Source organism: Heliconius melpomene, chromosome 13 (assembly GCF_056956725.1).
Source record: "Heliconius melpomene rosina isolate 202511_hmr_F chromosome 13, ASM5695672v1, whole genome shotgun sequence".
Taxonomy (NCBI): Eukaryota; Metazoa; Arthropoda; class Insecta; order Lepidoptera; family Nymphalidae; genus Heliconius; species Heliconius melpomene.
In genome coordinates, this window is record NC_140401.1 from 17,091,838 (window position 1) to 17,106,561 (window position 14,724).

Consider the following 14,724-nt stretch of genomic DNA (forward strand, 5'->3'; position numbering starts at 1 on the left):
TCTAAATACATACTGTTCATATAGGTAGGTAGGTACTTAGGTACGTTGTCTACTATTTTGTTTTCATAAAAATATTCACTTTATACCATAGTACGAAATTCTTATTCTTTGTTTATATAAAAAATCCTAATAAACCTACGTTTTGGAATATTTATATAGATATATAGAATATTTATATTAGTAAATCTAATTAATACTTTACTTCATAATTCTGTACAAATTTTGAGTTATATTGTTCATCTCTTCGAAGAATACCCTTTAATCCACTTAACAGTTAGCTAACTCTATACCCGTAGTATTGCTTATTTCAGACCCAATTATTGTTACGAATTCCTAATTATATTAACTGGCTTCTCTAATTAGTCCTGCAATACTTGCTTTACGTTTTGTATAGTAAGTATCTTTTATATACTTGTGTATAAGTCACATAATGTTTATAATTTGACAGAAAAATAATGTATTGTGTTGTAATTTTCTGTCATTTCTCTATTCTATTTTTGCCTTGAAATTGCAAGAAGTTATATTAAAAATATTCAATTTAAAGAGCGAAGCCGTGGATTGATTTCCTATTTGAAAAATGTAATTAGAAGGTTCTTTCAATTTATATTTTTATTATGTAAAATGTTTAAATATTATAAATGCGTATATTGTAGTGTCATTTTTATAGAAAGCTGCTATCGGTTCGGAAGGCAGATTTTCCAGAGAAATTGCAGCGAATAACTGAATAGTTGCTCGGTTTAAAATACGCTTTGACAATAAATGTGTCACAAACATTAGCTTCCCAAGTGAACAAAAACAGCATTTTATATAAATATATATTTAAATATATAAAATCTACAATCTACATGCAATAGTTTAATGTAAATATGAATATTTATACATTTACCCAGTATGAGATGGTAGACTATCGATACTTGTGATAAGAAACACTTAGATAAAATCGTCTACAGTCACGTGTTTCAGGCGCTGACGTAATGTTCAATACTCAGTATTTTATTTGTATGTGAAGCATCAATTTTCTTAATATTCTTTCTAACACTTATTTAAATGATAAGTGCAGAATTCTTCTTTCCAATGCCACTGGTACGTTTTATTTTGAAACGAAGAAAGAACTTATATTTATGTATATTATCATACGTTTTCTAATATTTTGATTTGTACACATTACTTATATATGTATATAAAATTTTAGATAGAAAGTAGTGTTTTAACACTGGATTCTCCGTACCTATCTTACTGTAAAAGAAAGGTAAAATTATATGTATTACGTTAAAATGTACACTTATGTATATTGTATGTATTATGTACTAAGTAAACTAAAAATAGCTAGATAGGTATATTAGTATAATATAAAAGAGAAACACGTATAGATATAGTTCAGGAGGATGTCTAAAGAGGATGACAGTATGGTGTTACATTTGAGGTAACCCGATGCGTCAATATTAACCGTTTGCTGTTGTTTCCGCTGTCTGTTAGCGACTTGTGTTCGGGTTAGCCTAGTTAAAATGTTTATATTCAAAATATCTCTCGATGATTACAGCTTCAAATATGTATTATGAAAAACATCAGCATCACGCTATATCTCGCATGTATCAGGGTAGACAGAGTAAACCTAGTTTAAAGACACCCCGTTCGCCAAATTCCATCGAATTTTCGTGATATTCCACCTGAGTGGTGGAACTTAACGCCGAATTATTTTGAAAAATATCTCATTTTGAATGTTGGATTCTCGGAATTATTTTACAGAAGGTAAATATACAAGACGATAAAAAAGATAATGCCATACAATAAAACAAAACAATTTTCTCATTATTTGTTTTAAATGTCAAAATTCTTCATACAATATACAAATTACATACAAAAACGTATAATTTCATACAATTGTAAACATCAAATCGACTAGTAAATACAACACGTAGGATTTATGTAGTATGAACCTCCTACATATTGGTATTGATGATATTTGATTATATGACTCGTGCTGCAGGTGTTCCAGGGCTGTCACTGGTATCATTGATTAATTGATAACACCAGCTTCTAGCTTCTCTAGTGTTAAAACACCCTGTTTTTTTCCATACTTTCCGTCCAATTCTCGAGGTATTACGTGTTAAGTAACGGTAATGAATGCTGCCCAGGGTCGTGACATAAAAATAATTTATTTTAATATATAAATATAATAAAAGTGTATTCATTAATCATTAATAATTTTTGTATACATACTTTTTGTTTTTACCATCACTTTTCCTCTTCTGTTTCTATAACTTTAAAATTATTATTTTTTATTACATTATAATATTAATAAATATATATTCAGGGGCGATGAACGATGTGTTATCACATTCAAGTATGGCTCATAAATTATTATTTATTAATTAGTTATTTGAATAGCATCTACAACAATTTTCAAACTTTCACTCTTTATTCACGCCAGGAATGGGCCATTCGTTCCTATATTGATATACGATCGCGCCTACTCACACAGTGTAAGTCACACAAACAAACTGACAACCCTCACGAAGAGTTACAGCGCTATTTGCATAGTCATGCAATAAACATTACAAATGTAAGTTTATAGGTAACCTTGTCAGACTCGGGTGGAATACGGAATAACGAATTGTGTTATATTTACAACAGAGGAGGCGTCTGTTTTTTGTGGAAGTCTGGTGATGGTGTTCCAAATAACACTCATAAGAAGACAACAAAATGTCTAGAATTCGGCGTAAAGTGGGAACGAAGTGCCTTAACACGAGGTTCGCCCTGCCTACCCTGCTGTGTGCAGAATATAGCGTGAAGCTCATTAAGATTTAAAATCGTTATTGTTTTAAATTCAAGCACCTAAGACATGGACACTCACTAATAGTGAATGTGTAAAATGGCATTTAAAATTATTACTGTGCTTATTAATAGCATGTATTTAATAAATTATGCAGTCGTATAGAAGTAGGTACATAATTATAATATGCATTTCCATACATTACAATAAATCTAAATACCTAGCATAAAATGATCTATGTATATGCAAAATATTTATTACGATATTAGATGCATTCTATCATCACATAGTCATATTGTTAATGTTATTCTGAAATATACTGTAATTCTACTATTAATGTAATGTAAAATTTTATACGTTTTAATGTTTGTTCTTTAATTATGTAAAAAATTCTAAACAAATTTTCTTAAAAACTGTGCACATTGATAGTTCAAAAGGCAAAAACTTTCCATGTGAACTCGATTGTAAAATCGTGAAAAGAAAGAAGAATTCATAATTTTAATCAAACACTAATACATTATTATTTATTGAACTCAAATGAGGCCATCGTGTCGCAGTGGCACAAGCGTGTGATTGCGTTGAGTTACGCCACTTACTCGCAATGTCTTGAAAATTTGGCGGAAAGTGTAGTAAGGAGTGTCTTACTACTAGGTACCCACTGACTACCCTGCGGTATGATACCTGGCGGGAAAATATATGATTATAAGCAGCATATATTTGTTCTTGCACGATCTGGGGCGGTCATCAATCAATTGTAAATTTGGGCCTATTTGTATTGGTGTTTCAGATAAGCTTTATCAACCATTTTATGTGATAAATACTATTATAGTTATATACATATAAGTAAAATATTAATATATATAAATATTAAAATAATACTCGTATATAAAAAAGAAAAACTTTAATTTTTTCGACTTATTTTAACAGTGATAACAGAATCATAGTATTATGTAAAAACTGATAAAGGGTTTTGGCGTAGAGAAAAAAATTGTCACATAGATAAGAGAATATTTGCATTAAAACAGGACGCTCTTTATCTATGTATGATGTGACGTAATCACTGTTATCGATTTACATTTTACAATGTTATATCAGCAAACACTTTTATTTTTCTCTTCTTAAAATACGTCATATTTAAACCGTAAAAGTATTAAATTGAAACTATAGCTAATAATTGTATGAGTACATCCAGTTTTTTTTTAATTTCTCGCTGTGTCCCGCATATAGTAGAGATAGAGAGTGAAAACTTATTGTTAAACATTGCCTTACCCAAGCAGCCTCAAATTGCTTATTGAGTTTAAAATGACAAATGTGTACTTAGTATAAATCGGTAAACACATTCTACAAACAGTATTAAAATTCAATGGCAAGTTTACCTACATACGTGGTGTTGAACCCTCGCGCCTCCTCGCTTAGTTCTCGTGCCACGTTATTATATAAGACTCGTTCGAACTCTATGTGAGGTGGAAATTTCTGAGAATAGTGTTACGCCAAGTTGAGATAATATATTTAATTTTGAAGTTGTCTTCATATGCATTTTCTTTACTAGCTTTCTTTAAACAGTAAAATTATATTTGATAATGTTTTTATTTCTACTTATTATAAAAGCAATAATGAGGGCGTTGTAGCGCACTGGGACAATGCCCGGTGGTTATAGGTTCGATTTTCACTCGGGAAAATGATTATTTTTTTAATATTTTCATTTATCTCTGGTAGACAAAGGGTAATGTTGAGTTCAGTTACTTAACACACAACTTAGTCCAGAGGGTGTCCAGACTAATATCTGTCCGATATTGGTTTGTGGGCATACGGGTACGCGACCCCGGATCCTCGAGCCGCCACTCTTATATCCTCATCCAGTCCGTAAGAATGGTGTCCCCCCCCCCTCTCCTCCTTCCTTAGCTCCCTCCTTCCCTTCTCCTATCCTACCCTTCTATTTTCCTCTCCCTTCGGTTTTCCCCACAAAGGGGTTTGGAGGTCAGACGGCAGTCGCTCCACGAAAACCGCAAACCGCCAGTACATGAAACGGACTAAGAAAAGACTGGGTACGGCTAGGGCGTCGCCGCAAAACGACGCGCAGGCACATCGCCCTACACCTGCGACAAGTGGGCAAGGGCTACCGTGTCAAGTACGGGCACGGTTAAAGACGCAAGTACCCAGACGAAAACTCCGCTTTGCAACGTGGAATATTGGCTCTCTAACCGGACGATGCAGGGAACTCGCAGATGTACTCATGAGACGTCGGGTCCAGTGTGCTTTCCTCCAGGAAACTCGCTGGAAGGGCAATAAGTCCCGTAACATCGGACAGGGTTACCGGCTTATATACACTGGGTCACCTTCGGGTAGAAACGGTGTAGCGGTAGTGCTATCTGAAGAGCTTCAGAATGGGCTCCTTGAAGTTGACCGTCGCTCCGACCGCTTGATGCGAGTGAGGGTACTGATTGAGGGCGTTATCACAAACTTAATCAGTGCTTATGCTCCCCAGGCGGGATGTAGCGCGGCCGAAAAGGAGACATTCTGGGAGCAGTATGAAGGAGTGCTACTTGCTGTGCCGTGTACCGAAGTGGTCTTAGTTGGGGGGGACTTGAACGGGCACGTCGGTAGGGCTGCTGAGCCGTATGAACGTGTTCACGGGGGTTTTGGGCACGGTCTTCGCAATGCAGAGGGAGAAAACATTCTGAGAACCTGTATTGCGTCTGATCTGGCCGTCGTGAATACGTTCTTCCAAAAGAATTCTCAGCACCTTATCACGTATAAGAGCGGGTCCCACTCAACTCAAATAGACTACTTATTGACCAGACGGTGTCATATGGGCAGGGTAACTAACTGTAAGGTCATTCCAGGCGAAAGCCTAACGGCCCAACATCGTCTTCTTGTCATGGACTTTAACGTCACTCCGAAGAAGAAAGTAGCCGAGAAACGTAGGCCTCGGATCAAGTGGTGGTTGTTGAATGGACCGATGCAGACCGACTTCCTGGCAGAGGTGAAAAGTCACGATATTTCGACGAACACCGAGACTGCTCAGGATGCTTGGGATCGGGCTCAGTCGGCAATCATTGCGGCGGGCAGGCGAGTTCTTGGCCTTTCTAGGGGAGGACGTGTCATCGACAAGGAGACATGGTGGTGGAATGACGAGGTGCAGGAGGTGACTCGTGAAAAGAAGGCTGCCTTTAAGAAGTGGCAGGAATCCAACTCTCCTGAAGACAGACTGGAGTACACAGTAGCTAAACGTGCCTGTAAAAGAGCTGTAGCCAGAGCCCGCAGTAAAAGTTTGTCACCATTGTATGATAAACTTGAAACTGTGGAGGGGCAGAAGCTCATTTACAAACTGGCACGTTCCCGGGATAAAGTGACGAAAGATATCGCAAAATGTCTTTGCGTCAAAGATTCCCAGGGCACGCTGCTCTGTAGTCATGCCTCTGTGAAGGAGAGGTGGAGAAGCTACTTCCAGGAGTTGCTGAATACTCAGCACCCATGTAGTCTTCATCACGACCCACCGCCTAACCTCGGACTTATTGCCCCAATAACCCTTGACGAAACACGTAATTGCCTTCGACGCATGAAGAACGGAAAAGCGGTGGGACCTGACGACATTCCGATCGAAGCGTGGAAATCGTTGGGCTCTCTTGGTGTGCTCATGCTTACTGACCTTTTTAACCATATCTTGAACACTGGTAAGATGCCGCATCAGTGGCGGCTTAGCTTCATTACCCCTATTTACAAAGGAAGGGGCAGTGTTCAAGATTGTGGTAGTTATAGGGGCATTAAGCTTATGAGTCATACCATGAAGCTCTTCGAGCGCATGATCGACCTCAGGCTCCGCCGAGAGTGTACTGTCTCTGAGTCTCAATATGGATTTCAGCCAGGATCGGGCACCATGGACGCCATTTTCGCCCTCAGAACTTTGATGGAGGCATACAGGGAAAAAAGGAGAGCTCTGCATGTGGCCTTTTTAGATCTGCAGAAGGCCTTTGACTGTGTGCCTCGTCAGTGTATCTGGTGGGCATTGCGATCCAAAGGGATCCCTGAGGCCTATATTGAGATTATCAGAGACATGTACCACGATTCCGCTTCTATGGTTAGGACTGCTGTTGGCGACACTAGACCCTTCCCGATTACGGTGGGGGTTCACCAGGGCTCGGCTCTTAGTCCGTTCTTATTCAATGTAGTGCTCGATACTGTCTCGGCTCACATCCAGGACCAGCCTCCATGGCTGATGATGTATGCCGACGACATAGCACTCATTGCCGAGAACCGACTGACGCTGGAGCGTAAAGTGAACCTCTGGAAGGGTACGCTTGAGAACGGCGGTCTTAAACTAAATGTGTCGAAGACAGAGTACATGGCCTGCGGGAGCCGGGACTCGAGCACCATCCTTATAGGTCCTGAGCCAGCCGTTAAGTCGGAGAAGTTCAGGTACCTTGGATCCGTTATGCACGAGTCTGGAGGCATCGACCACGATGTCCATGGCCGGATAAGCGCTGCCTGGGCCAAATGGCGGGAGGTCACTGGTGTGGTCTGCGACCGCAGAATACCGCCCAAGCTCAAGGGGCTGATATACAAGAGCATCGTCCGACCGGTTCTTTTATACGGCAGCGAATGTTGGCCAGCACTATCTCGGCACACTCAGGAGCTTCACGTCACGGAAATGAAGATGCTGAGGTGGATGTGCGGCGTAACGCGGTCTGACCGCATACGCAACACATTCATTCGAGGTAGTCTTGGGGTCCGTGACGTAGCGGATAAGCTCCAAGAGAGTCGTTTGAGATGGTTTGGCCACGTTACGCGCCGGCCTAAGAACTATGTCGGACGCAAGTGCCTTGCTATACCAGTCCCTGGGGTGCGACCTCCCGGACGCCCGAGGAAGCGCTGGTTGGATGCCGTGATGCAGGACATGAGAGCCAATGGTCTAACCACCGAGGATGCAAAAGATCGTGCAAAGTGGAGTAGGTTGTGTAGGAAGGCAGACCCTGGCAATTAGCCGGGATTAATGCCAGGAGGAAGAAGAAGAAGAAGACTTAACACACAATTCAACATTTATATTTATAATGAACATTTGTATAGTAATGAAATATTGTCATATTACCCATTTTATCATTTTGCTATAAACATATATTTCTCAATAATTCGAATACCAAATGAACTAACAGTTTACCTTTATTGTCCACAGTCAATGATTCAGCTAAAAGAACGTAAAGAAATGGACGAAGCGTTCAAAAAGGCGCAGAAGCCGTGGGCCAAGCTGTTACAGAAAGTGGAAAGAACGAGACTCGAGTACCACACCGCGTGCAAGCAAGAGAGGACCGCGCAGAACCAGGAGAGGAACGCCAGTGGGGACAGCTCGCTGAGTCCCGATCAGGTTGGTGGGGTTAGATTTATATTCGACTAGCGACTGCGACGCGGCCTCGCCTGCTCAAACTTTTTTTCAATTTATGTTTTATTCTTATGTATAAGCAGTATTACTGTAAAGTTTCAGAATCTGTTCGATAGTTTTTGCGTGATTCTAATTCATTTGGATGAATTATTTCCATTTCTTCACTCAGGTAACATAATTGTAAGAGTTGTGTTCTCTCTCTCTCTCGTCTCGTCGTCTCGACATTTGGCATAACATTAGGTTCCTTCTATATACCCTGCTGTATGCAGGATACAGCGTGAAGTAAAAAAAGTAAACTATATTTTCAATTGTTATATAAGAAAAAGCTGTTCAACATTTCCATTTTCATAACAAATATTTAACAAATCTAAATGAAATTGAAAACAAAAACAAGTTCGTTAGTGAACATATTTATTTAATTAACTTTAGAGCTCCGTTTGAATTTTCTCTTAAGATTGTCTTGTGTTTGTTTGAAAGATGTGTCTTCAAAAGCGTCGCTCCAAGCGATGTCAGTTAACACAAAGTTTAATGGAAATATATATATTTACTTAGAAACAATGTTTTTTCTTGTAAATATTTTATTTTTTAAAAGTGGTAGCTTCTAAGTGGTGTTTCAGGTAGCTTCTAACTTTTCTAGGCCGTTTAAATTATAAAGTAACTAAAGAGTCACTAAGAATTCTCAGTAGGGACCTCAGACACCTGTATTCTCGCAAGTGTATGGAGTAAAATCAATACGTTATCATTAATAATGGTGCGATTACACACATATCATAATATAACACATTATAACTTTAATTTTATAGTTGAAGTACTGTAGATTATAATTGTAAATAGGCATTTATTATGATAATATACATGGGTATTATATATTTTATGTACATTATTAGTATATAGCTATTATGTTTTTACAGGGGAATGAATTATTTACACATCTTAGCTCTCGTACAAGACAAATAGCTGTGTTGAGTTCCGCAACTCAACACACAATGTCTTTCAATATAGCGGTCCGCATGGAGTGCTTCTGTTATATGCGGTATACAAAAAAACTGTGTTTTCTGCCTTAAGTCACTTTGTATTCTATGTATCGATTATTGTCTAGCTGGCGAATACATACTTGTATAGCAGCTGTATAATTCTATGATTCTCCCAATTCGGTTACAATAGTATGAAGATTATAAACAGAATGTAACCATTGATAGCACAATAAATTAAACTCGTTAAACACAACTTGCTAACGCTCGCTTTAAGCTACAAGGAAATAGAAAGCTAAACGTGGATAGCACTCAGGCATAATCCCTTCCCGTTGAAAGCCCCAGAGCCACTAGACCGAATTAACACGGTGGCGGCGCTGGGACGCGCTGGTGGTCTAAACTGGAACTGGGGGTGGACCGTTAATACCGTTATATTAGTATTGACTTTTTGGGTGTTAATAATATGTGCATTATTTATTTTTTGCATTTTTTTGCAACTTCACGGAGGGTAAGGTGAGGGAGTGTAGTGTTAAGACACTCCGTTCCCCGTGCACCGGCCAATTTTTGAGATATTGCTTGTTGAAATTGTAAAAATGAAGTATTAAGGCACTTGGTTCCCTCTGCCTACCTGCTCTATCATATTTTTGTAAAACAATAATATTTCATGGCAAAACAGTTAAAAAACACATATATCTGTTCATATTTTATATTATTCATGTAATAAGTCGTATACTTAGGTCGGGAGGTAAGTATAACCTACAAGATATTTACTTATTTACAGTCTCGTACTGGACACAACAGCAACATCGATTTGCTAGTTGAGTTCTTTGACCAGTTGCCCTATTTAGTTGTAATCGATATGTCTAGAACGCGCGGATTACACGATACTAGCGAGTAGCGTAGGCCATATTACCTGCTTGCTATTTTATAGAGTTTTGTCTGGAAAAAATATCAACGCTAAGTATATAGTAGGGGTTTTAGGGAAATGCCTTACAAATTACAATATAGAATTGTAGGTAAGATTCTCCAGGATTTGTTATTATTTGAATGGTTTTCTCTTATTCAATTCATTTAGGAAAATTTGAAGTGGAAAATGGTGTGTGACCTGATCTTTCAGTAAGAACCAGACTTATATTGGATATTAAAATTAATTTCGGGTTAAAGTTAGAAGCAATCACAATATTTTAATTAATTCAATTTAAAATAACTTACTTATTTAAATATATTATAATAATATGATTTACAACTGAAATGCACAAATTTCAAGTGATATTAGAATTGATATCGATAACATATCTGGATAAAGTGGAATTGTGTTTTATATCAATTGTATCTGCCGCACCCACGTTATGACTACTGCATATGCTGCATGTTAGAGTTATTTATCATTTAATACTGAATTGATTCATCTATTATTTATTCAATTGATATTATTTCTATACATTTTTATCCTTTAAACATTCCTTGTTGGTATTTTTTTTTTATTTAGTTATTTAAAATATTTAAAGTGGCAAACTTAGAAATTATTAATTGGGGCCATTGCGTCGCAGTGGGACTGTAAATGCTATGGTTTGTGGCTACAATCCTTTCCATAAGGTTTTTTTTTGCAGTGCTACAAAAGATAAAATGTATTTAAAAAAGTAATATTTTGGTGTATCTTACGCAAATATTTCTTTTAACTATAAAACAATATTATGTTAGATATTTTCATTTCAAGTGCAAAAAAAAGAAATTAAAGTCGTTCGCGTTCTAATCATTTCAGTTTAACACTTTTTGTTTTCCGTTTAAATTCTACAACGAAATGTCGTGACAAAGAAAAGCGATGCAATACCGAGCTCCCCCTGCCGTTTGTGTCGCGTGTGCCTTTGAGCGATGCTTCTGTTATATCTACCCGCTGCACCTACCTACTGCATTTCAATGTGAATTTCGTAAACTTTTCACTTAAACATTCCTCCCTTTATATGTATGCTATAGTTTCGCTTTTTCGAAAGTATTTTTTATATTGAGAATTATATAATATTAGTCTCCCGCAATTTTGTCTGCATGGATATTAAGACATTCCTGCAGAAATCTTGCCTACCTATAAAAGGTTACAATAATCTTAGTTCCTACTTCCTATATCATAAATTGTATAAGTTTCTATTGAGCCTTAACATGTCATTGTTACATGATTGCCTCTAATAACGATATGCACCTGCGATTTGACCTCCGAGACCGACTTAATTGAGCTGCCCTGTGGGATTAGATCAATTTTCAAAATAATATTCTAGATCTGTATTACCCATCTTTCCTACATGTCCCTTCTTAGAATATTTCTTAAAAACACAGATATTATGTAATTTAAATTATTAAATTATATATCTATATTGAACATTCCGTTTGTCGTATAAGTGTTCAATAAACCAAAAAAAGTTTTTAAGAACTATAAAACTAAACTCAGAAGTTATAACATTTCAAAGAAATCCTATTATAAAGTTAACATCAGCGAGAAAACTTTCGTGAACTCTACAATTTTCTCGAACTATATAATTGTTGCTCATTTCTTACGTCTCTGCTCTACTTTAGTACCCAAAAATAATCTGGTTCACCTACTGTCGAAAATAAAGCACTCGTAGCAGTAACGTCACACGCCCACCGGTTATCATCTGCTGTTGTAATTTCTGTGAATATTGATTTAAATATATCTTTATTATGTTGGTAATTTATATTTGTAATATAGACAATGTCTCAAAATTTGGATGGTAAGTGGGTAATGAAGTGTAATATTTGGTTCCCTGCGTATCCTGCTATATATGTACGGAATTTTACCGTGAAACTAGTAATATAGATTATAGATATTTTATATATTTGATGATAAAATGCTTAGAAAATTGGTCCTAAAATATGAACATATTTGAAATTGATTGTCTTTCATAAATTTCAATTTTAACTTTAACAACTTAAGAAAAAACCTTTTTTTACGTTTCATTAAACTGAATTAAGAAACGTAAGTTTTAACTTTAAAATGCTAAATAGCACATTTTCTTATTCTTCAGCTTCCGCTGGAGTTACGGGAATTTAAATTAGTTTGTAGTTTACGTCATGTTCAAGCGATCGAGGGGGATTATTTTGTTCAACTTTAAGGAAAGGTTTTTTTCAAACTTTAGTGCAGTACTAAAGTAGTTTGTCATTTTTAACGATTTTATCGATGCCCAAGTAATTTATGCTTTAATATAGTCTTAGTTTAAAACTTATAAGTAACCATTGTTATACGCTCTTATTTTCACGAAGGCTAGAAATCTACTCACATATTACTTTATTCACAATGTATATATAACAAGATAGACCAGGGAACTTAGAGTTAAGACACTCCGTTCCCCACTTTTCGTCAAAGTTTCGGGACATTGCGTGTTGCAGGCAGGCAGGCCAGTTTTGGATTGGCAGGTACCAGAGCGTAAAAATTAAAATATTAATAAATAATAGTTTATTCTCCCGAGTGGGGATCGAACTCACAACAACATTCTTGTGCCATTGCGCCACGACATTATAAAATAGTATATCTACCAGATAAAGTCTTTTACAAATATCTTCTTTCTGTATATGCAAAACTACCTTCAGTTATCTTGTTGTTAGGCTGGCGTGATATCATCACCCTGACACAGATACGAATGATAATTATACAGTATTGTCTACGCGATAAAAAAGAATATACTACTTTTATTGTTACTCATAACTGAAATGTCGAGATTATTGTTTGAATGTAAGTATCTTGTTATAAAATATATTTTATGAAATAGGGAAGTATCGTAGGAAATATAGGGAAGGCAGAGAGAATCTAATGTTAAGACTCCTCTTTTCCTATAACACTCATAGCCAGAGGCCATCGAGGTGTAGAGGCATAAGGGTTGTGAACTCGATTCCCATCAAGAAGAATTAAATATATTATTATTTTCATTACTTCTATGGTGATGAAGCAAAGCGCGGCCTTAAGTTTTGCCACTCCAGAATTCGGCGGAATACTAGCGTTCCAGGTTCCCTCGGAATAAAGTGTTGAGTTAGAAAGAAAAGAATCAAACCTGAAATATAGCCCAGCTATGTCTCAAATGTTATTCTATACTACCGACTTCTCAGTAAACATACGATGCTATATACTGGTAAAAAAATTATACTGGCGAAACTTAGCAGTTCAAATTAAATAACTTTACTTTGAGCTTTAGAAGAAATTAATTGCTTTTCCGACGGCCGACGAGAGTTTAAACAGATATCTGTAAGTGTGCAATCGTATTGCAATTTATTTATTTTGACATTTTCTTGTCGCAGTTTTTAGTTGTAAGTTAAGGCAAGAAGCTACGAAATATACTATGGATTTACCTTGCTGGTGTCCATCGATTTGAGTCGTTTCAAGATTCTTGTCGTGTTTCATATCCTATATCTTATAAAACAAAGTCGCTTTTCGTGTCTGTCTGTTGTTTCTAACTCTTCTTCTTCTAAACCACCCAACGGATTTGGATGCGGTCTTCACCATTAAGTCGAGTGTTTTTCGTAGAAGGTTTATATATAGTTTATTATTTGTACATTCTTATGTAAATTAACATAAATACGATAAATGTGTATAAAGTCCTACCCGTTGAGACACTTTCGCGCATGCGCTGCTCTAATGGTAAGTACTATATGAAAAAAATGTACTGGAGTATTGTTCCTCTTAATAAGATCTACAAAAAAGTCCGCGATGGCATATTCGTATCTTTTAAGAATAACGTGTAGTGATCATTTTTCTGTCTAAAAATAATAATTTCAATATATTTTTTATTGTGAGGGATATTTTTCCATAATGGTATTAATTCTTATCCTTTAAAATACTTTATTAATTTTCTACGTTAAACGAAGATAAAATTTGCTTTTTACAATATTTCGAAATTGCGAATAGTTTTACAGAAAAAAACGCATTTAATTGTTGACACATCCCGCCGTTGACACATCAGCTGTATGTTACTCAAGTTTCACTTATCCCTTACTCTCAGCATATAAATAAGTACATTAGTTACGTTGGCCATTTAATGTAGACCAAAACTGTCTTTTACTATTTTTCATTTTAATAAGTACTTTAGAAGTTGTTACAATATCAAAAAAATCCTTGCTGCGAAACGGCTCGCCACTCGCCATGCGTCCGCCGTGCCCGCTTGCCTTACACGCATCGGTGGTTCAGTAGTAGAATACTCGCCTGCCACGCGGGCGGCCCGGGTTCGATTCCCGGCCCATGCATTTTATTTAATTTTCCTCACAGGCAGCCACGTCGTGCCTGCTTTTCATCAGCGACAGAATACCCCCTTCAGCATTAACTTAAAAAGCTCGAAAAAAAAACCCGGCTGCCTCTATAGCAACGAAGATTTAGTTAGAAGCGTTTGCACGTATTGGATAATTGGAGTTGAATGTATTATTTAAGCGCGATATATTTGTTTTCACATTTTTTGTAGTAGTTAGTAGTAGGTAGGTTTTTGTTTATAATTTCTTCCGTTTAAAAATAGTCATTTAACTATCTAAAAATAGTCATTTAAATATATTTTAATAAGTACTTGAAAAGATTAGTAGCACAAATTTAAAATTACGGTACCTACTAAAAAATCCTT

General features: G+C 36.6%; 1 protein-coding gene across 11 annotated transcripts in view; it reads left to right on the top strand.

Moving 5' to 3' along the window:
- The window catches only part of Synd (protein kinase C and casein kinase substrate in neurons protein Synd), a 99,986-nt gene that overhangs the window by 64,247 nt on the left and 21,015 nt on the right, over positions 1 to 14,724 (top strand). For all 11 annotated transcript variants that reach the window (XM_085195984.1, XM_085195985.1, XM_085195988.1 and 8 more), the window contains one exon: positions 7,944 to 8,132. In XM_085195984.1, coding sequence (XP_085052110.1) covers positions 7,944 to 8,132 — 189 coding nt within the window. The remainder of the gene's footprint in view (positions 1 to 7,943; positions 8,133 to 14,724) is intronic.